Source organism: Oratosquilla oratoria, chromosome 9 (genome assembly GCF_046742065.1).
Source record: "Oratosquilla oratoria isolate Oo_2021 chromosome 9, ASM4674206v1, whole genome shotgun sequence".
In the NCBI taxonomy this organism is placed as follows: domain Eukaryota; kingdom Metazoa; phylum Arthropoda; class Malacostraca; order Stomatopoda; family Squillidae; genus Oratosquilla; species Oratosquilla oratoria.
This window is the reverse complement of record NC_134785.1, coordinates 27,391,039-27,415,004: the sequence shown is the minus strand read 5'-3', so window position 1 is coordinate 27,415,004 and position 23,966 is coordinate 27,391,039. Positions and strand designations below refer to the sequence as shown.

The 23,966-nt window shown below is 39.7% G+C and overlaps 1 protein-coding gene across 4 annotated transcripts in view; it reads right to left on the bottom strand.

Annotated features, from left to right (window-relative positions):
* The window catches only part of LOC143028277 (uncharacterized), a 1,448,808-nt gene that overhangs the window by 237,176 nt on the left and 1,187,666 nt on the right, over window positions 1–23,966 (bottom strand). For all 4 annotated transcript variants that reach the window (XM_076190136.1, XM_076190134.1, XM_076190135.1 and 1 more), the window contains one exon: window positions 20,776–21,589. In XM_076190136.1, the coding sequence (XP_076046251.1) occupies window positions 20,776–21,589 (814 nt within the window). The remainder of the gene's footprint in view (window positions 1–20,775; window positions 21,590–23,966) is intronic.

Genomic DNA, 23,966 nt, shown 5'->3' with positions numbered 1-23,966 from the left:
CGAAAGTTATTTCCCTCCCAGAAGAGAGCTCAGAACTTGTATATGACAGATCTGTGGGTAATGCTGTGTGACCTTACACGTACACACACCCAACTCCCCGCCCACGAGGGTTGGAGTAACGACTCGCAGCGCAGCGATACTGAGATTATTTCAGCCCTGGGCGGGATTCGAACCTGGACCGCCGTAGTGGCAGCCGAGAACTCTACCACCGCGCCGTGTATGTGTGTGTGTGTGTGTGTGTGTGTGTGTGTGTGTGTGTGTGTGTGTGTGTGTGTGCGTGCAAGCAGACATCAGCGTGCGTGTAATAAACACTTAAGCGAGAGCAGCAAAGCCGGAAGATAATAAAGTCATAAAATATGAGGCGAGATTATTTGGCGGTTTGAGTTCGCGAATTAAAGAGGCGAGAAAGATCACAGATTAGGGAGATCACGGCAGATTAATGGGATTCTTTATCGGAAGAGAGAAAGAGAGAGAGAGAGAGAGAGAGAGAGAGAGAGAGAGAGAGAGAGAGAGAGAGAGAGAGAAAGAGAGAGAGAGAGAGAGTCTTGGCTATCTATAATTTTCAGTACAAGGAACTATTTGTATAGATATTTCTATATTCATCAATTTATTTTTTGGCTCAAAGATTTTTGCATTACTGAACAATCATATGAAATATATAAATTAATTAATTAATAAATAACAAATGAAAAAAAAATCTATAACTCATATTCGCAATAGCTTTCCACATTGGCCAGTTTGCCTTCTCTTGACATTTTTTTTCCGGAAAATAATCAAATGGATATACAACACTTTAATAATGAAATCAGTTACATGAACATATCAATATACACACGAGAATTGGGTTGCCACTCCCCCAAGCTGGACAGACGGTACAGACATGCCTTAAGGAATGCTGAAGATTAGGAGGGACCGGGAGCTCTTAAGTTCATCAAACATTTGCATGGTGACACACACACACACACACACACACACACACACAAACACACACACACACACACAGCCGTACCCATGGCATTCTCGTTGGTGTCTTGGTTGATATAGCGTTTAAAGGAAAACAACACAAACATGAACACGTGCACAAACACACACACACACACACACACACACACACACACACACACACACAGGTATCCAGCGCATCTACAAATTCCTAGAAACACAGGTGTGTCTAACCTTTAAAGACCCAAAGTCATCAAGGTCGATATTCCAGAGGCAGAGCATACCACTTCCACCCTTATGGGATGTCAATGTCAACAAGGCTGACATTCCAGTCTCTCAGTATACTATCATCGCCTTTATGGAACCTGTCACTTAGTACCCTCTGGCTCTCAGTCACACTCTCGCGTCCAGAGGATGTTCCCTGGATGAGGGACTGCCACGAAGGGTAATAAAATCAACTGGCGGCACAATAATAACTAACTGAAGTGACACAGCAAGAATAGTTAACATCGTCCCGTTCGGTGTGGTTTAACATCTCGTTTGAATTAAATCATTTGACGGCAGTCAAACGTCAATTAATACAGAGCTACGGAGATGAAGGGGTTGACTCTTTCTTTCCAAAGCCACGTGATTTCATTCAGCCGCGAGAAAGCTTGTGGATAAGATACGAGGCATTAGTAATTTCCGGCAGTCGACCCGTGAACTGAACCCGGGTTTACTTGTATAACATACGCTGTTACTAGCGATTCACTTCAGGTAGTATTATATTTATATAAACAAGAAAACAAATGTATTAAATAATGTAGCAAATAAGAAAAAACAACAAAGTAGATCAAGAAATAATTGAAATATAATCATAGATAAAACAAAATATTGATAAAATACATATATATAGACAATCAAGAATAATCACCAATTTTAATTGGTTTGATGCCTTTAACGAGTGAGGTACTATGACAATGCGAAGAGTTTATCAGCGGCGGAAAAAAAATCCTCTGGGCAAGGATCTATTTACCCAGTTAAAATAAGGGATTAATTCAACCCCATCATACATATTTTTCCCCTCTTTTTAATTCAAACCATAACTCACTATATGTTGTTTTTCCCTGTTTGCGTGCGTGCGTGTGTGTCCGTGCACGACCTGTGCACCTGTGCGGTTCCTCCACAGGTGTGATGACGTCACAGCCTCAACACCTGTAGATGTGGCTTTCCGAGCCAAGAGGTGATTCTATTCATCTATTAATTTATATATTCATTTATCTTTTTTGACGAAACATGATATATACTGGTACAAATATCGTTTTTTTCAGGTGCAGTGGTCTACGTGTATCTTATTTTATTTATTCATTAGTCTTCTTTTATCCTTTTTTTTTTGTCGATAGATGAAAAACAAATCATACGATGTTTCTTAAGTACCGGAAGGGTGGCACGGAATTGAGAGTGAAACTATCTGTCAACAGCCGGAACAGGAACAACGGTACCACTTGATGTGGAAGGAGTGAAGCGCCTATTTCGTAAACACACCCCCTTGCTAGATACCCACGGTCCCCAGGTAACCGGCAACAGGCACCGAATGGGCTTAGGGGTCACTCAAGGGAGACACATTGCGTTGTTGTCCGGGTTGGCTAAAGTGGGACATCATAAGATGAGATGTTCAGAGTCTTCTGTGTGATGGTTGCAAATGGGGGAGTTTGTTTCTGTGTTGGTAATAAGGTGTTCTCAGCCTGGGGTTCCCGGGACGGTTTACCGGGGGCACTTAGATGCCAAGCGAAAGTAACTAGTTTCACTACTGCATATGTAGTATCACTGCATTAATTTTTATGCTAATGATTAAATGATGAATAAAGTCATTACATTTTGAACCAACTGATACCCATTGCGGTGCCACTATATAATTAGTCTTCTTATATTACCATGCCACTATATAATTAGTCTTCTTATATTACCATTCTATATTCTGTGTCAGGTTAATGGAGGTACGGGTTGATGGTCTGGGGACTCTCGGAGTGCGTAACGAGATAAAGGTTGAGAAAACCTGCCTAAGTGCTGGAACGCACTCGTGAAAGTGCCACTCTTGCTTCTCTATGAATATAATTTTTTCTGGGGCTAACACATGAAGGCATTTGAAGGAGGAAAGTATTTGATAGTCGGTCTTGGGGTGTTGATGTTGTGAACATTTTAGTGTGAGTGTGTTGTACGGTGCAGATGGTTGATGAAGGTATTTGAGAAGTATACTGGTAGTGCATGAGTGTGTGTGTTTGCGTTCAGTTGGTTGCTTATGTGATGAAATGAGAGGGAGGATTCTTGTATAAAACTGTTTACATATAATTTTCAGGTGTTCTAACTGGAGGATTTTGGTGTCTGTGTGCAGATATGTTATTAACTGATTTTAGTTTACCCTGTAATTAGTTTCATCATTTCGTATAGTTTGCAAGGTATCTTTGTTTTCCTAATTGTTGGGAACCATGCTTTGGGAACGTAGTCGTAGTGCCCAAGGAAAGTTTGTAGACTGCGATTAGTTTCCTTCTGCTGTTCAAAGCTCGTGGTTACGAGTGGTTTTAATGAGTTTGTTTTATTGTTGATTTTCACTGTCACATCTTTGATGTTTGGGCTGAAGGTCATTCGAGCCCCAGAATTGATTAAATTCTGTCCAAAGGAAAGGTTTGGCCATTCAGTTTTGCATTTAAACGTTTCTTTGGTTCATAGTTGTTTGGAGCGAGTAGTGTTACGGATGATTTTCTTAGTGGATCCTTCCATTCTATTATTTCTAAGCCACTGACCTAGTTTGCCTAACTAGATTTGGATGTTCTTTGTAATTATTTTGTAGTTGCTATGCTGGGTTATCGTCAGGTAATCTGCGCATGTGAGCTCTTTGGTGTTATGATTTGGATCTGGTGTTGGGAGATAACATGTGAAGAGGTTGAGTAACACGGGTGAGATTACTGATCCTTGAGGGACTCCTCTGTATAGTCCTTTAGCCCCATTTTGCACTGTCTGCCTGATAAGAAGTTTGTTAGCTATATCTTGTCGTTGCTGTGGATATCAGTCAGATCTGTTTACAAAAGGCAATGGATTTACAAAGGCGGAGCATGCCGACAGGAGACCTTTTGGTCCATAACTAGGTCGGATACGAAAAAAATAATTATAAATAAATAAAACATTTAATATATCAAAATAAATGCACATGTATAATTAAATAATAAACAAATAGGTAAATAGTAAATAATAATAGACATATAATAATAAATGTGAATCAAGTAAATAAACAGACAAATGTCTAGGAACTTTCTCAAATGCAACTATGACCATTCTTTCTGGTGCTTTCTTCTTCAATCCCTCCAGCACTTGTATGATGAGTGTGAGAAGTGTGCTCGGCTGGAGTGGTCCTCCTTAATTCCACGTCGATTTCGGGAAGTAGGTTGCTTAATTATATTTCTTTCTGCTACTTATCTTCCATTAACTTGGATGTAGTAGATAGTAATGAGATCGGTCTTTAGGATGCTGGGTTTCTTAGTGGTTTTCATATAGGTATTACATGGGCTCTTTTTTTTCTCTCCAGATTGTTGGAATTTTGTTGTACAACCAGGACTGGTTCAAGGCATCAGTGAAGGTTTTTATTGCATCTCGGTCCAAGTGTCTTATATGGATGATCAAGATCATATCTGGGTCTTTTGCGTAGTTTTTCTATTCCTTTATTGCCCCTTCCACATCTTTCTTGCAGAAATGGGGTGTGGCATCTGTGTCTAGTTTGATTTTCTCTATCTCTTCAGTTATTTTCCTCTTTTATGGAGTTGCGGGTTTGAAATGTCTCCTCGAGACGGGTGTGTGCATACTGCATTGTTGTTTTGGTGATGATATCTTCCTTCTGGGCTGCTCCAACTGCTTCATGGTTAGGCGGCGTTTTTTTTTTCTTTTCTTTTTAAGTTCACATTTATCTATTTTTCCACCTCCAACATTTGAGTATTTCCCCAGATTTCTTTCTTGGTGTTGTTTTATAAGTTTTGTGATTCATTTGTTTAGTTGTAGCAGTTTAATTTGATGTCCGGGTCTCTGTTTGATTTCTTTCTTTTTTTCAAATGTTGACTATATTGTTTAGTTTGGGTTTTGTGTGTGTCTATATATATATATATATATATATATATATATATATATATATATATATATACATATATTATATACAGTATATATGTTTCTGTAGCCTCTTGGTATATCTTCTGCTGGCCTTCTGCATGGTCTTATTGATGATGGAAATTGGTTTATGACATCGGTATCAAAGTTTTTATATTTCTTCTGTGTATTAACATTATCATCACTATTACTATTATGATTACTACTTTGTTATTACTACTACTACTATTACAACTACATTATCATTATTATTATCATTATTACTATTATCATTACTTTCATTTCGTAGTTTGTTTCCATGTATATACATCTTGCTCTTTTCCTTCAAGTTCCATGGGAATCTTTATTGGGTAGTAGTTTGAGGTGAGGTCACGTATGGCTTCCCATGCTCTGCGTTCGGAGGGAGGGAGGGCGATCACTTGGTTGTTTGGGGGCAAGTTTTGTTGGTTCTGTTGCGGAGGTTGTCTGCTAGAGTGAGTGAGTGTGAGTGTGAGTGTGAGTGTGTGTGTGTGTGTGTGTGTGTGTGTGTGTGTGTGTGTGTGTGTGTGTGTGTGTGTGTGTGTGTGTGTGTGTGTGTGTGTGTATGTAACCCACGCTCCTTGATATAAAACAATCTTCACCTACCTCTTGCACGAATAAGATTTATCATTACTATTAATTATTACTATGATTATTATTATTTTCTTTACTGTTATTATTATTTTCATTACTGTTATTATCATTACTACTATTACTTTTATGATTAATACTATTATTACCATTATCATTATTATTGGTATCACCGTTATTACGCCACTCTTGGCGTAAGTCGTCCCAATATTGGGCGTAATTTACACATTCTAGCCAAAATCTGGCGGCAATAGGAACATCTGTCCAATGACCAATTTAATCGGGAGATGGTACTTGTAGCTTGATTTTAATTTTCTCTCGGTTGCCAGGAACAAATTTTATTCATCTTAAAATCCTCTGCAGTGATAATGAACCTGGGGAGGCGACCTGTCATCAGGGGATAACTTTTCAACGACCAACGACAATTGTACGTTTTTATTATGGCAGCCGTCAGTCGATTTTATTCAGATGGTGGTGATGAATGGGTTACGATGAAGCTAAAAAGTTAAAAATAATATCGATCAACCCTTTTGAGGGCTTAACTCGACTCATTTTTTGTCCGGAGTCAGGTGACATCCCAGTTGCTTATGCGACGCTATTCACACATCGTATACATGCTAAGATTTGATTCTAAGCTAAGATCATGATTCTAAGCTAAGATCATGATTCAAGCTAAGATTTGATTCTAAGCTAAGATCATGATTCAAGCTAAGATTTGATTCAAGCTAAGATCATGATTCTATTCAGTACAGACTGGAATTACGTGATTCACCCTCTCAGGTCCTGAAACAGGAACTTTCACGACTTTATTCTGGCGAATATCAGGCAATTTCATCCTGCTAAAACAATAAAACAAATAAACAAAACCGATACATCCCAGCAACGTTGGGACATCTCCCGGTACATCCCAGTTACTTCGGGGTTGCCCTTTGAACATATACAGAAGAGGATCAGGTCCTGTTCATACTAGCGGTTTCAACCGCTGCGGTTCAATTACAACGTAAATCAATGGAGTCATTCACACACAAACGCGCAAATTTAACTCGACTATGTAGTACCACTGCAGTTTCCGCGCGGTTCAAATCGCTAGTGTGAATAGGGCTTCAGAGATCAAAGTCGAAATTTTATATAAAAAAATCAACAACCGCTTAGTAAACAATTCCATGTTTTAATATGTTGTTAAACGATAAACTGCGATATGTTGAATTTTTTTCCAATTTATCTACTTATTTATATATCTTTAGATATGTTTCCAGTCTCATCATGGACCAAGAGGTCTCCTGTCGACTGATGAGACACTATCCAACACATATGTATTAAAGAATATAAATAAAAGAAATTATTACCATCCACTTTGATGTACAGTGTGCACAAGCACGCACACACGCATATGGATCCAGAAGAACTCCAACGTCTTCAAGCCAACTCTACAGGGCCCTTAAGCTAGGGACATTAAACAATTCCTAGTGACCCGAAGACCAGGCTTCCAGGCAACACATGTTCGAACAAGAGAAGCCGCCAACGCTTGAACAAAAGGCCTCGCCAGCATTTCGGGGAAACGCCCTGACGCGCTACTCGTCGCTCAAACCCGAAGCAACGTACCCTTTTCATGTACCGATCATCACATGGCACCACTGTAAATTTGTACATATGTATGTAAAAATCTGGCAACCCCCCCCTCCCCCAAGGTTACTTGGGAGGTTGCATTGTATGTAGAAACCAGAAAGAATACTGGTATCAGTAACGAAAAGACACCGCTCAGACTTTGTCTCTCCCAATAATGTAAATAGAACTAAACATCTACAAAATAAAACATACAAATATGAATAAAATGATGCTTGTGATGTCCACGAATAATAATAACAATAATAATAATAGTAACAACAATAGAAACAACGATAAAGTGAAAAAGGAAAAAAAAATGCCAACCATATCAACAATATTAAAATAAAAAGAAAAACAGAACATAAAATAAAATAAATTATAAATGAGGAACAGAGACGACAGAAGAGGAAATGGAGTTACGACGATGCGGGGGAATAGAATTAGGCTTACGTGACAAAGGGACGCTGCGACGGGGCGGAGGGGGGGGGGACGGAATTGAGAGAGAAGTCGAAGGAGACGCAAATTGACGTGACAACGACGAAATCAAGTTGTCGGCAGCCGCGGTGGAAATGGTGTCAACGCCGCAGGAAGCTGGAGGAAGCACCTTCCTAAGGTGGTCACACTACAGTACCCCGAGGTAGGCATGGACCCATAGCTAAGCCGAGTCTTCCTTGCCCTTAACGTCTTTACATATCTAATTCAGACAAATTCAGGCGATTTGATTCACGGACAATCATACGCGTATTGAAGGCCTTTTCCCTCTCATATCGAGGTGGCCAAGTCAAGAATAACTAAACCTATTCAGCCACACCTCTCCTCACTTCACTTTGGTTCAAAAGCAGTGCAGCGAGACACAGTTCCTTCAGAGCAGGGCCAGCATGCTGGGCTGCACATCATCGCTTCACCTTCTTCCTGGTCCCCATCAAGCCAATCAATTATCAAGCAGATGAAAAGAACGCCCCTTCATCCGTTCATAATCTCCATCTACTCACAATGTTCATCCGTTCACAATTTTCATCCGTTCAAATCTTAATCCATTCAAAAATTTCATTCAATCATAATCTTCATCCATTCACAATATTCAACCATTCACAATCTTTATATGTTCACAATCTTTATCCGTCCACAATCTTCATCCACTCACAATCGTCATCCGTTCATGATTTTTATTCAATTACATTCTTCATCCGTTCAAAATTTTCATCCATCCACTCCTGCTCAAAAGACATACCAAGCACACCCGCCCTTACATCCCGTCCATCCATCTCATTCTCGGTCTTCCTCTCGACCTCACTCCTTCCACGTTTGATTTCCACATATCTCTTGGCTAGTCTTTCCTCACTCATCCTCCCCATGTACTCAATCAAACCACCTAAACACTCTCTGGTCTACCTTGCCCCCAATTCTTCTTCCTTCACTCGTTCTCTCCTTTCCCTCCCCATTTCACATTTTCTTTTTATTGAAATGTGTATCTCAATTTTCAAACGCTATATAAAAATATAGTTTATTCCGTTCCACCTCATTTTTATTCCAAGTCTCCTCCATACAGTATTGTGGAGATGATCACTCCTTCATATAACCTTTCCTTTGTATTCATCCCGACATACCTATTATTTATAACTCTTTTAGCTTCACCCAGATACTTATTCACATTACTCCATTCACTGCCACATGCGACTCCAGATGCTTAAAGCTCTTTACTCCCCACTACCCAGTCTTTAGTCCCTTTATATTTGCATTCAACCTACCACCATCACACCATTCGCTGTACACCTCACCATCTTAATTTTACCCAAATTCACTCGTAATTTCCCTAACACCATACCAGATTCTGGCACTAACTGCTTCAGTTTCTCAGAATCTACCATAAGCGCAGTGTCAAGCACAAATAACAATTTATTCATTTCCATTGTCTTTTAACTCAACACCTAGCTTGCGTGTGCCTCCTTTGCCCCCTCATTCGGACATGTTGAACAACTATGGCGACATCACACGCCCCTGATGCAGCTCCACATCCACCAGAAGTAATTCTTTCTCCCCACCATTACACATGCCTTATCACACTTGTTAAAACTTTTGACAACTTTTAACAGACTTCCCCCAAATCTACATGTTTTAAACAAAATTCACTAAGTTCTGTCGATCCTATCATACTCTCCAAATGCCATTCCCACCCAGAATAAATAATTAAACAAATGAAATGTCACTACTGACATACCTACCTTCCCTCAAATTATAATATTAATAACAATCATGACAAATACGGCAATAACAATGATAATTATGCTGATATATCAAAACTAATGAACACCAGACACACACACACACACACACAAAACACAAAAGCAAAAATATACAAACATGCACACAAGCGTGTGTATTCACGCACACGTACATGTCACACACACACACACACACACACACACACACACACACACACACACACACACACACACACACACACACACACGGAAAATGCGCGCAGGTGGGCTTGGGTCACTCCCGTAGCTGACCATCTCCTCTCGTCTCCGTTATCTTGACAGCGTCATGACAAGACCTCCCCCTGCGTACAGCTCTCCGTCAGGAGGGGGGAGGGGGGAGGGGGAGGTGAGGGTGCTCTTTCCACATCTCACGCCCTTGGACGTCATCCTTCCCTCCCGTCCCCCAATCTCCCTCCCCTACTCCTCTTCCACGTGTCCTCATCCTTCCACCTCTCTTCTTTCTACGTATTCTACGTATTACTGTTGGTGTTATCTTTCGCAAAAAGAAGAAAAAATGCACTACACTCTATATCTTATGTCCCTGGGGATAATTTTCATAAATAAATGAACACATATACGAAATACAGCCCAAACTTCCAATTTTTTTCGTAGGGTTTAATATACAATATATATATATATATATATTATATATATATATATATTAACATGAATAATAAAAAAGAAAGTAAATAATAAATACAGCCCGAATTAAAAAAAATATATATATATCTTATCTATTTCCTATTTATCTAAGGTTTTCGTTGTCATTCCAAATGGCAAGAAAATATCTATATAATGGACGACTCGGGTTGATTGTCATTTGCATGCCACACACATGTACACAAAACATTTTTCTCAACAAATTTATCTTTCTTTTCTCAACTAAGCTTGCTGCCACATTGGGAGCACGTGATTAGAAAACATTTAATTGGTAACATCCTCATCATTTTCTATTTACACCTCTCTCTTCCCTTTCTCCTTCACTGCCTCTTCCCCATCACCATAAATACCTTAATTTTCCTTTCCCACCTAACAAAACACCCTTTTTACCAATATCATCACTGATAACGATATATATATAAAAAAGGAATAAAAAAAAATACTTCAGAACTATCCTTCCTTCTCACCTCCTTACCTTCCCCCCTCTCCCCCCCGTGCCGCACCCCCCCCCCCCGCCCCGGCGTCTTGACACTTGAATGCGACCTGACGCCACTGCTGAGGGCGACATGACAAGGTTATCGGTCCTCACATCGCCTACCACCCCCCCCGGCTACCCTTGCCATCCCCCCCCTTGTCTCTGTCTGTCGCCCCACTACCGTAGCATATTACAGACGTTGCCGTATGGCTACTGTATTAAAAAAAAAAAAAAAATAAAAAAAAAAAAAAAAAAAAATAAATAAAAAATAGACTATACTACCACTAATACTAATGATAATAATGTTGATACAACCCAAGTACAAAACAGAACAGGCAATAATAAAAATAATGCTCGCAATAATACAAAAGTACTTATAGTACCAATATAAATACCAAGATGGATAATAATATCAAAATAACTACTTTCCATAAGACAACCAAATTTGATGAGAAAAAAAATATATATATATAGTAATACATGTATGACTACGGTCACGGTAAACACAATGGACAAATTGTTGTTATTGTTGATGTTGTTGCTGTTGTTATGTTTATCCTATATTTCATTTGGTTAACACCTGACAATGTTTTCACCTGAATGACAATATGCTGACAAAATATACCGACAATATATCGAATCTGTACTACTCTACGTCCCTATATAATTATTTCATGATATCCCTATACTCTTAAATGGTAAGAATCTTAAACAAGGAGACGCGTGGCTGCGGCCGAAGCAGTCACCTTTGCCCTATGTACATGCGCTTTAAAGACTGTTGGGGCAAGTAACAGTCACTGCTGGGAATCGGAAGAGTGCGGGATTCGAACCTCCAATTTAGCGAATGCGAGACCAGCACGCTACCGAAGTACTGCATTCTTAATAATAACATTACTTAGTAATCCGAATTACTGCAAATTACTGGTTTTCTTTCAATACTTCGCAGCAAACAACTGGAGGATTTCAGTCTTGCTGCTGCCGCCTGGCGATTTTATTCATATGAGGCAGGACTTGGCGCTTAGGACGGCCATTAACTTGTCCTGGCTATCGTAGTACGTAGGGCAAAGGTGAACGCTTCCGTTCATTGCGATCTTTAATTTAGCTACTGCTAGACGATTTTTTTTTTTTTTTTTTTTTTTTTAATGGGAATTATGGGTCACGACCACCCAGTCCGTCATTTCTTTAAATTAGCAATTTCGTTCCATTCTTATAATTTTTTTCTTCAGCATTCACATGTCTGGGTCCATCATCAGCTGAATGAAGTTGTTTGGCGACAGTCAGAATAGACTTATAAAAAATAATCACTGCCGTATGCTGGTTTAATCCTGCAACTGAATATATTTTTATTCTGACTGACGCAATGCGAATTTTACCAAACAGGTAATGGCAGCTGGAAGAGTGGGCACAATCCCACCTAAAATTTATATGAAAAATTCGGTTATGTCCGTCCGTTACAGTCTTAGGACTGTAACTTGCCACGATTGGCTTAACATATGTTATCCGAAAACACACAAAAGAACATAAGAATGAAGAAGACTGCAAGAGACCATAAGGCCTACACTAGGTATTTCCATGTCCATTACCACCTATCATCCCCATCCATAAAGTTATCTAACCTTCTCTTAAAACAACCGATAGTTTCAGTGCTCACTAACTACATGGTTACTAAGTCTATTCCATTCCTTAACAACACTATTGGTAAACCAGTTCTTGCCCATTTCCTTCTTAAATCTAAATTTGTTCTATTTAAATCTATTACTGTGACTCCTGCCCTGTTGTCTTAAGATGACCTTGTTTGCATCATCCTTGTTAAGACCCTTGATCCGCTTGAATACCTGTTAGATCAATCTGCACTGCGTTTTTCCAAAGAGTATAAAGTAAGATGCCTAACCCTGTATTATTATGGTCATTCTCCTCTGTACTGATTCTAGTAAATTAATTTTCATTCTATAAGACGGAAAATGCATAGTAAAGGATGGGTCTTATTAATCCCAGATAAATTTTGATAACTACCTCTACACTTGTATTTGTAACCCTCCTAGCAATGAAACAATGCTCTGTTAGCTCTATTCCTGATACTAATGCACCGTTTCCTGGACTTAAGGTCAGGACTCACTAGCACTCATAAGTCTCTCTCGCACTCGGTTTCCTTTAAAAAGGTGTTATCTAAGCTATATCTGCTTTCTTGGTTGTGTAAATCTACGTTTAATACACTGCACTTTGAAACATTGATGTCCATTTGCCATTCGATCGACCACGTGAGGAATTTGTTAACATCTTCCTGCAGTATCTCGGCGTCTTCTCCTTACTTAATTTGGCGTCCATTTAAGTGTCGTTCGCAAGTTGCTAACATCACTGATAAACCCATTGCCCAAGTCATTTATAAACATATTGAAGAATAGGGGACCCAAAACCGAGCTCTGGGGAACTCCACAAATAATACTCCCCCATTTGTATTTCAAACCGTTACTGGTAAGCTGTTATTCCCTGTCACAAATCCAAGCTCTAATCCATTTAAATATTTTTCCTCCTATGCCATGGGCTTTGACTTTGTTTAGTCTCTGGTGGGGCACCTTGTGGAATGCTTTGCTAAAATCAAGGTAAATAACATCGTAACTATCATTGTTATCTAACGCCTTGTAGACATCAGTGTCAAAAGACTGAAGATTAGTTACACACGACTTACCCTTGGAGAAGCCATGCTGTAAGTCACGAATCAAATCATGTCACTCGATGTGATCTCTGATTCTATTATCTGTAACTGATTTTAGCATTTTACCTATAGCCGACGTCAAAGTGACTGGCCTGTAGTTGTGCATAGACGATTCATCACCCTTTTTAAAACCAGGAATGTCTCCCTGACCCCAAGAAATTGGCAAAAATCCAGTGTCTCCCGGTTTATTAAATATTTCCGTTAAGTGGTCGCAGATTTCAAACGTGCACTCTCAAAGCACTCTCTAGACTCGTCTCGACTCTGTGATTTTGTAGCTTTAAGTCTAAGGTTCATTTGTCACTCACACGCGCGACCTTGAGGCTAGGTATGATAAATTGGCGAGTAGTAGACAGGACCCAACGAGTGTTGCTACTTTCCTGTGTAATACAATTAGGTAAATACAACTGGGAAACTGCACACACTAACACACACAACAGTCAAAAGGACCCGTATGCATACGTGTACATAGACACACGCAGGCAGACTGACAGTACCAAAGACGTCACGCACGATTTGACCGGCGCTGTCTGTCTGCCTGTGTGTAAGTAGGCTATACGGGTTCGTTTGACTGTGTGTGTGTGTGTGTGTGTGTGTGTGTGTATTTACCTAGTTGTATTTACCTAGTTGTATTTTACGGGAAGGGGAGCTATGCTCGTGAGGTCCCGTCTTCATATCTCATTTTATCTAAACTATTTTTAAATTCATGTATTGTTTTTGCACACACCACTTTCTCATCTAACTTGTTCCAACTGTCTATTGCTCTGTGAGGAAAGCTGTTCTTTTTCAAATCTCTTCTATAGTTGTCTTTTTTTATTTTCTTTCCGTGTCCTCTTGTATTTCTGTCATCCCATTTTATCAGATTCTCTCTATCAGTAATTTCTATGCCTTTCATGATTCTGTAAATAGCTATCAAATCTCCTCTCTCTCTTCTTTGCTCTAGTGTCTGTAGTTTAAGTTTTTGTAGTCTCTCTTCATATGATAGTTTTGAGAGTGTTGGTGCCAGTTTAGTAATTGCTCTTTGTATTCTTTCAAGTTTTTTTATACATTTTTTTGTACTTGGTGACCATATCGTTGCTGCATATTCCAATCTTGGTCTTATCAGGGTGATTAGGATTTTCCTCACCATTTCTTCATCCAGGTATGTAAATGCAACTTTGATTGTTCTTATTAAATTATAAGTTTCTCCAAAAATCTTATTTATATGTTTCTCAGGTGACAATGACTCCCAGGTCCCTCTCATTTTCTACTCTTTTTATTCCTTCTTCTCCCAAATTATATGATCCTGTTATTCTGTTTTTGCTTTTTCCAAATTCCATTATACTACACTTTTTTGTATTGAACTCCATCTCCCACTTCCTACTCCATTCTTGTACTTTATTTAGATCTCTCTGTAGTGATTCACAATCTTCTTCAGTTTTCACTCTTTTCAGTAATTTTGCATCATCTGCAAAGAAGCTCATATAGCTTTCAATTCCTTCATCCATATCATTAATATATATAGCAAACATTATTGGGGCCAGAACTGTTCCCTGCGGGACACCGCTTATTACTTCATTCCATTTTGAGTGCTGATCTCTTATCACTACTCACTTGCAAAAAGTCTTCCATCCAATTTAGCAATTTACCTTGTATTCCTCCTTCATATTCTAATTTCTTAAGCAACTTCTTATGTGGTACTTTGTCAAAAGCTTTTTTTAGGTCTAGAAATGCACAATCAGCCCATCCATCTCTTTCTTGTATTATATCTATTAGCCTTGAATAGAAACATATTAAATTGGTGACGCATGATCGTCCTTGTCTGAATCCAAATTGCCTTGGATTTAGTACGTTGTTTTTTTCCAAGTATTTTACCCATCTACTTTTGATAATTCTTTCACATATTTTTGCTATTGTACTTGTTAGAGAGACTGGTCTATAGTTGGTAGGTTCTTCTTTATTTCCTCCTTTATATATAGGTACTATATTTGCTTTTTTCCAATCTTCTGGAACTTTTCCTTCTTTTAAGGAACTGCTTATTATGCTATGTATTTTGTCTGCCAGTTCATTCCTACATTCTTTCAGAATCCAGTTTGCTATTTCATCTGGCCCATGCGATTTTCTGACATCAAAATTACCCAAGTGTGTCAATATTTCATTCTTCGTTACTTCTATTTCTTCCATAGGGGGGACTTTTTCCTTCCACTCAATCTCTTCAGGTTGTATATTTTCCCTTGTAAACACTGATTTAAAATGTTTGTTCATAATTTCTGCCATTTCCATTTCCTCAGTGTATTCAACTCCTCCTTGTCTTAATTTCTCCAAGTCTTGTTTGTTTTTCAGTTTATTGTTTACAAATCTGTAGAATAGTTTTGGTTGATCTTTACACTTTTCTATAACATCTTTTTCATATTTTCTTTTTTCCTCTCTGCACTTTTGTACATATTCATTTCTATAATCAGTATATATTTTCCATTTTTCAGGTCTTCTGTCTTTTTTCCATCCGGTCCAGGCTTTGTCTCTTTTGTCTTTTAACTCCCTACAACTTTTGTTGTACCAGCATTTTACATATTCTTTTTCTTGTTTTTGTCTTGGGACATACTTTTCCACTCCTTTTTTGTAAATTTTTGTCAAAATCAATCAATATGTGGTCACTTTTACCTATTGGTGTTTTATATTCAATCTTGTCCACTATTCTAGGTTCAGATGTAATTATTAAGTCTAGCCTCGATGGTTCTTCTTCATTTCTATACCTAGTGTTCTCTTGTATCCATTGTGTCATTGAATGGTCAGTAATCATCTCATTTCCCCATGAGTCATCACCACTCTTTGCTGTTCCATTATTTTAGTTAATTTAGTCAGGAACATAACTCCACCCCCTTGCTTTTTCTCTCTGTTTCTAATCCAATAATTGTATGCATCATGTCCTACACTGTTGGGTGGTAGTGGGCCTTTTAATTTTGTTTCTACAATTCCCATTATGTCCGGTTCTTTTTCTTTCAAATAATCATTCAGCTCATTCAATCCTGTTATTAATCCATCTATATTTGTGTAAGACACTCTTAGTTTTCTGCCACTTCCATTGTGTTCTCTGTTTCCCTTATGTTTTTCTTTTGTATGTCGAACTTCCTTAGTTTCATGTTCACTACTCTCCAATAGAATCTCTCTTTCTCTGACTCCGTTCTGTTCTCGTTTTTTGTCTTAGCTTCCAGTCTTTTCTGCTTTTCTTCCTCTCTTTCCTCTTTATTCATTTCTCTTTTTATCCATATCTTTTTGTGTTGTTCACTTGTTGCTAGTTTCCCTGTTTTGGATAAGATATTCTCTGCCGTTGTTTGTGACTTGAATTTAATCTTAATTGGTCTGGTCTTGTCTGTGCTATACTTTCCGAGTCTAAATTTCTCTTCGATTTGTTTCATAATTCCTGGCTCATCTTCCTGAACTGATTCTAGTAATTGGCTTACTTTTTCATTTTCCTCTTTGATTCTTGTGGTTCTATCTGTGTTGTGTTTCTCTTCCATTCCTAATATAATTATACATTTCTTCTTGTCTGCTAAATCCCTTACTATATTCTCCTTTTGTCTCATCACTTTAATAACTGAGTCTTCAGTATGTTCTTTCAATTGCTGTTTGACTATGTCAGTGAATGAAATCTTATTTCCTTCTTGGGTTTGCTTCCAATTTTTACTTTCTTTAGCTATTGTTTCTCTGTTTTCTTTACTATTCTTCTTCAATTCCTCATTCTCCCCCTTTACCTCTCTTAACTGTCTTTTTAGTTCTTCTATTTCATCAGTTAAGTTTTTATTCGCCTTTTCCAGTTCTTCCAATCTTTCAACCCTTTTTAAAATGGTGTTCATATGACCTAACCTACTCTCCAAGTCCTCGATCACCTTATCAACCTTCATCTCTAGTCTTGTCAGTCGGGGGGGGTTTGAGTCCCCCCCACTCTCTTTAAATCCCTTGAAAATATTCTCATCACTTTCTGCTATATTGCTCCTATCTATACCTCTAATCTTCACATTCCTATTAGACATGTCATCATCTAACTCGTCTTGGGGTCGTTTGTCTACCTTTCGGCGGCCCGTCAGGGCCATTTCCTCCACCTCCTCATTACCTTCCATTTCCCCAGTAATCCCTCCCCCTCTCCTCTTTCCTTACTTTCCCACTACCTCACGAGCAATTCCCCCCCCCCTGCAAATACAAAAAGGCACTTCTCTTTGCGTTGGTATCCACAATCTGCACTTTTCTTCAGAGCGTTCGTCAAGCCGTCCGTTCGTTGAAAGTGTGTGTGTGTGTGTGTGTGTGTGTGTGTGTGTGTGTTTCTAGCAGCCTTTCACGTTATAAGCATACAGGAACTTCATCAATACCTGAAAAACTTCTAGTAATAAACTAATAATTTAGCAAATAAAGATACATAAACCTAATAAATAATATATCAGTGCTGCAACACGCAACCCCCCCCTTCTCTCTCTCTCTCGCGCGCGCTCTTTCCAATCAGCCACTACTTCACGTATTATTCCTCATGAAGTTTTCATTTTCTTTTATTTGCTATTCCCCTTTTATACCACTCGCTTCTTATATTCTTCCTCCTCCTCCTCCACTACCACCACCCCCCCTCCGCCTCCACGACGAAATCGCCGTCCACGACAAACAATGTGGGGGGTCGGGGGTCGGCCTCCAACAAACAATACGACACCTGTGACGAAGAAATGTCCAACTGGGTCAACATAACAACAAAGGGAGAGACGGGAGGCTTGGTGATCGCGGCACCTCGCTCCATCCACGGTCTTTGCGCCAATACGAGGAAGAAGAACAGGAGGAAGAGGAGGAAGAGTAGGAAGAGGAGAATGAAGAGGAGGAAGAGGAAGAGAGAAGGTGAAGCAGGAAAAGAGGGAAGAAGGGGAAGAGGGGAAAGAGAAGGAAGAGAAGAAAGAGGAGAAGGAAGAGGAGAGAGGGAGGAGAAGAGGAAAGGAAAGAAGAGAAGGAAGAGGAAAGGGAAGAGGAGAGGGAAGAGGGAAAGAAGGAAGAGGTGAAGAAGGGAAGAGAAGAAAGATGAAGTGGATGAGGAGAAGGAAGACGAGGCCAAATGAGATTGTCAGAACAGGCAACTCTTCGACAGTAGTTTCATGGTTATTAACAATAACATCAATACGGACAACATTGATGATGTTAATAATACTAATGTTATTACCACTACGTCTAATAATAATCATAATGAAATAAAGAAACAACTTCGCCAACCGTGTAGTTAATGAATGGAATAAACTTCCTGCAGAGACAGTGCAATGTATTTCAGTTCAAAGCTTTAAGAATCATTTAGATAAACACCTAAGATGCTGTAATGACTAATTTATTTTATATTATCTATTTGTTATCATGTCTGTTTATTATTTGCTTGATTCTCATTTATTATTAGTTATATGTCAATTTATTATTTACCTGTTTATTATTTAACTATACATTTATCTATGTATTTTATTTATTTACATTATTATAGTTTTTATTTATTCATTTATTTATCATTATGATGATTTTTCCAATCCGACCTAGATATGGACCAAAAGGTCTCCTGTCGGCATGCTCCGCCTTTGTAATAACAAAATATAATAATGATACTGATAATAATAATGACAACGTTATTACTGCGTCTAATAATAATAATGATGATAATTATAATAATAGCAATAATAATAATAATGATAATAATAATAATAATAATAATGAAACTATAATAAAAAATAACGCTAACAATATTCACACTAATGTTATTACTCAGTCTATAATAATAATAATAATAAACAATAAAATATAATAATTATTACAAAAGCAACTAATAATACAGGTCATACATATAATAACAATAAAAATTATATTAAAATAATAATAACGATAATAATAATAATGATAATAATTATAGCAACAATAAGTAAAACAAGGGCACAATTACGACGTAGGCCTCCTCTTCTGTAATCTCTAATATGAGCAGAGCACCTGGACGAGACAGGTCGAGTTTTTGGAACAAACAAACACAAACACACACACAGAGAGAGAGAGAGAGAGCAGATTCTTGAGTATAAACGCCTTATTCCCCCCTCAGTAGCGATCACTTACATCAGCATCCCTGGTTCACGTCGCCTTTACCTCTTTATTCAAATGAACAGCGAAATAAACGAATGAATAAACGAATAATTAGGTAAATAATTCCATCAATAGAATGTTCGCTGCGACCCACTAAGGAATATATATATATAACTTTTTACTTATTTCTTCACTTATAATTTAATCTATTTACCGTTATTACCATCCTAGCCTTCCGATACGGGGGAGTTTGTGACAAACACATTATATTATCATTATTATACTATTCTGGGGGAATCACAATTGTGAATTTCTAAAATTCAAAATTTCCAATATTCGAAACTACATCATTCCGAAATCAGAAACTTTCGAATAAAATAGAATTCTGTGTAATGGAGCCTCAACCTACACAGAAACCCATATCTCACACATCCCGGCTTAACTGGCGGCAAAATCCTTTTGCCCTTGCTATGACACGACGCCATCACTCCACCCCCACCCTCACACCCACCCACCCCCTCCCTCCCTCCCCCCTCAGGGATCAACATACAATGGCTTCTGAAACTTGCCCCTCAAGTTTTTCAATGTCGGACACTTCCCGATAAATCCATTTTTTTCTTCTTCAATCCTGTTCTTTTTTATCTATCTTATCTACCCTCTCCTCGCCCTCCTTTTCTAGCTATATATATATATATATATATATATATATATACACACTGTATACACATACATATACTACTTGCCGTCGAGTAATTTCATTCTTGCATCTGAGGCCCAATGACGGCCGCCCGTTTGGGGTCCTGGAAAGTGGACAACAAAGCTGCCTATTTTCAAAACCCGTTCAGCCCCCTATGTTCCATAAGTAGGCGCAGCTCAGAGGGGCTGATACTCGGTCCCCAGAATGGGCCCAGGCTCCCTCCCTATCAACTTCACCCGACATGGAGAGTTGATAATCGACGACTTGTCGCCTCCCGCTACTACTTTTAGCCGGTGACACAGAAAGCTCCTGCACTAACACAACACAGACAGTAATTTAAAGTTTCTTCTCAAAGAGGTTCGTTGACAGTCATAGTTCTGAAGCAAGCCTTAAAATAAATAAATATATAAAAGAAGAAGACACCACTTTTCAAACCCAGTATCAACAAGGGCACTTACACGCACATACAGCTGTTCTTAATTTTATTTTCGTTCTATTTTCAATTTTTTCTATCCCTATTACCTCTCCCTTTTGACCAAATAATGAGTATAATGCAACACACCATCACCTCGATTCGTAAACAAAAACGAAAAACAAACAAATTTGTCTCGAATGCGCCGCCCCCACTACTCACCTCTCATCGTGTCGGCGGTTGTTGCTGGAGCGCCTCCGCATGACCACCTCCTTCTTCGCCGCCTTCATGTCGCTCTCGGACGAGGACGACGTCGTGGTCGTACTCGAGACGGTGACACTCGAGGTCATCTTGGCCTCGACCTCCTCCTTGCGGTTGATCGGTTCGATCTGTCTCAGGGCCTCGGCGAGGTCATCCTTGGCCTTGATCGGCTGGACCTTCTTCAGAGCCTCCGCCAGGTTGTGAGACTCCGTCTTGTGAGACTCGATCTTGTGAGTCTCGGACTTCCGGGTCTCGGACTTGTGAGATTCGGACTTTCGAGTGTCGCCCTTCCGGGTCTCAGACTTGTGAGACTCTGCTTTCCTGTTCTCGGATTTGTGAGACTCGGACTTTCGGGTCTCGGATTTGTGAGACTCGGATTTCCTGTTCTCGGATTTCCTGTTCTCGGATTTGTGAGACTCGGATTTCCGGCTCTCGGCTTTGTGAGACTCGGACTTTCGCGCGTCAGATTTGTGAGACTCTGCTTTCCTAATTTCGGATTTGTGAGACTCGGATTTTCGGGTTTCAGCTTTGTGAGAATCGGATTTTCGAGTTTCGGCCTTCCTGGTCTCAGACTTGTGAGACTCGTTCTTGAGGACGACCTCGTCCTTGCGGTCGTCCTTACGCGTGTCGTCGTCGGCCTTCTCCTCCTTGGGTTTCACAGAGTCGATCTCCTTCAAGGACTCGACCAAAGGACCTCCTCCTTCCGCGGCGTGGGTGGAGGAGGCGGAGGCGGCGATGACCGTTGTTGCTGTGTTCCCGGTTAGCGTAGCATCGTCTGCAAGAAAGGAAGACCACAAACGGTTAACAGAGTCTGAGAAAAAGTAATAAATACATATATAATAAACATATATATATACATACATACATATACATATATATATATACATATATATATATATATATATACATATATATATATATATATATTTCGGGCGCAGATTCTCACTAATACACGCAGTGTTAAACACGACAGCATTTTGACACCGATTTATTTTCTTACTGAGATTTTCAATTTTTCTCACAGTAGATGTCATTTCAGGGGGGATGGGCAAATACAAGCCTTCCATGGTCTTTCATATTTAATTGACATTCCGACTTCAGGGAGTCATTTTCAGAATTGCATGCAAGACTGTGACTTAATTCTTGTATACTCTTCTGATGATGACTCCCTGAAGTCGAAACGTCAATTAAATATGGAAGACTATGGAAGGCTTGTATTTGCCCCACCCCCCTGAAATGACATCTACAGGGAGAAAAATTGAAAATCTCATTTACAATATTAATCAGTGTCAAAATGCTGTCGTGTATAACACAGTGTGTATATATACACCTTTTATATATATATATATGTATATATATATATATATATATATATATATATATATATATATATATATATATATATATATTTCTGGGGCACAGGTTTTCTCTAAGGCAATTCTGGTTGAAATCAACTGCACTAGTTGCTTTAACAATCTTCAAGACTGTATTCTTTAATCTGGAGAATACTTTCCTATTAGCAACTGAGAGGGACTGGAAGTAGTCATTCATGACTCTCAAAAGAATATACACAGTGTATGCCAACTGATATATTTTTGCATAGTAATATTATTGAACAACTATTGACTCCACTACTACCGACGAAGAGGTTCCTCACATGATTACTGCACTTGAAGGTAATTCCAGCCTGACCTTCACCTGTGAACGCAGTGTAGAGGGGTGCCTCCCCTTCCTAGATGTGGACATCTCTAAACAAGAACAGGGCTTCAAGACTAAGGTTTACACTAAAGCCACCAACGTGGGCCGCTGCCTCAATGCCAAGGGAGAATGTCCTGTTTCATACAAGATATCCGTGATATCTTCCTACGTGAAGAGGGCCCTTACCCACTGCAGTAGCTGGACTGAGATCCACAGAGAACTCGACCGTATCCGCCAGCTCCTCACCAACAACGGCTATGCAGACCATCTCATCGAGAAAGTCATACAGAAAAAACTGGACCAGTTTGCAGACTCGACCCAGTTGCCCACCCCTCCCAAGGAGAAAATCACCGTTTACCACCATAATTCTTTTCATGATCGGTACCGCGAGGAGTGTGATGCCCTTAGGAATATCATCAAGAGAGGAGTCACCCCAACTAACAGAAATGCCATCATAGACTTGAGAATATTCTGCAAACCTAACCTCATTAGTTCCCTGATAATGAGGAATAGCACGGCGCCCAGGACCCCGAGTGAGGCTACCACCAATGTTGTATAAAATTTTCATGTCAGGAGGGCCGCTGCGACGGCTCCAGCACATACATTGGCAGGACCTCCTCTACACTGCGACGTCGCCTACAATCCCATAGAAACCAGGGATCAATTTTCCAGCATTTCACTGAAACACACAACATGAAGCCTCCTCTACAGAAGCTGCTAGACCAAACGGAAATTCTTCACAAGGAGTCTGCCTTCAGGAAGCTGCAGATTGCAGAAGCAGTATCCATTACTTGCCAGCGCCCTACCATCAACATACAGCAAGCTGCCGATTTTATTCTCCCTTCCGCGCGCCCTGTAAAGAATAACCCCCTCCAGGAACAACAAGCCCTTAGACAGCAGCAGCCCCGCGAATAAATGAAACATGTCCAGCTAGTTAATCAGCGCCTAGGACCAGTAACCAGAGCAGCAGCAAATCAGGCCAGAGCTTCTAGACAAAATCCCACCCCCTTGGCTCCCGGACAAAATCCCACCCTCTTGGCTCCCAAACAAAATCCCACCCTCTTGACTCCCAGACAAAATCCCACCCTCTTGAATCCCAGACAAAATCCCACCCTCTTGGCTCCTAGACAAACTCCCACCCTCTTGGCTCCTAGTCAAAATCCCACCCCCTTGGCTTCCGGACAAAATCCCACCCCCTTGGCTCCCAGACAAAATCCCACTCCCTTGGCTCCCGGACAAAATCCCATACTGCACCTCTCAGCCAATGAGAGGCCAGTATTCCGTCTGAGCTAGGCAGGCTGAGCCTTATAAGCCAGCCCATCCAACCAGCGGTCATTATTCGTTGGAAGACCTTCAATATAGCAGAGCATCCTACAAAGCAGTCCTCACCCTGAAGACGCCTCACGACGAGGCGAAAAACTATAGTTTCGGTGGAGTCAATAGTTGTTCAGTAC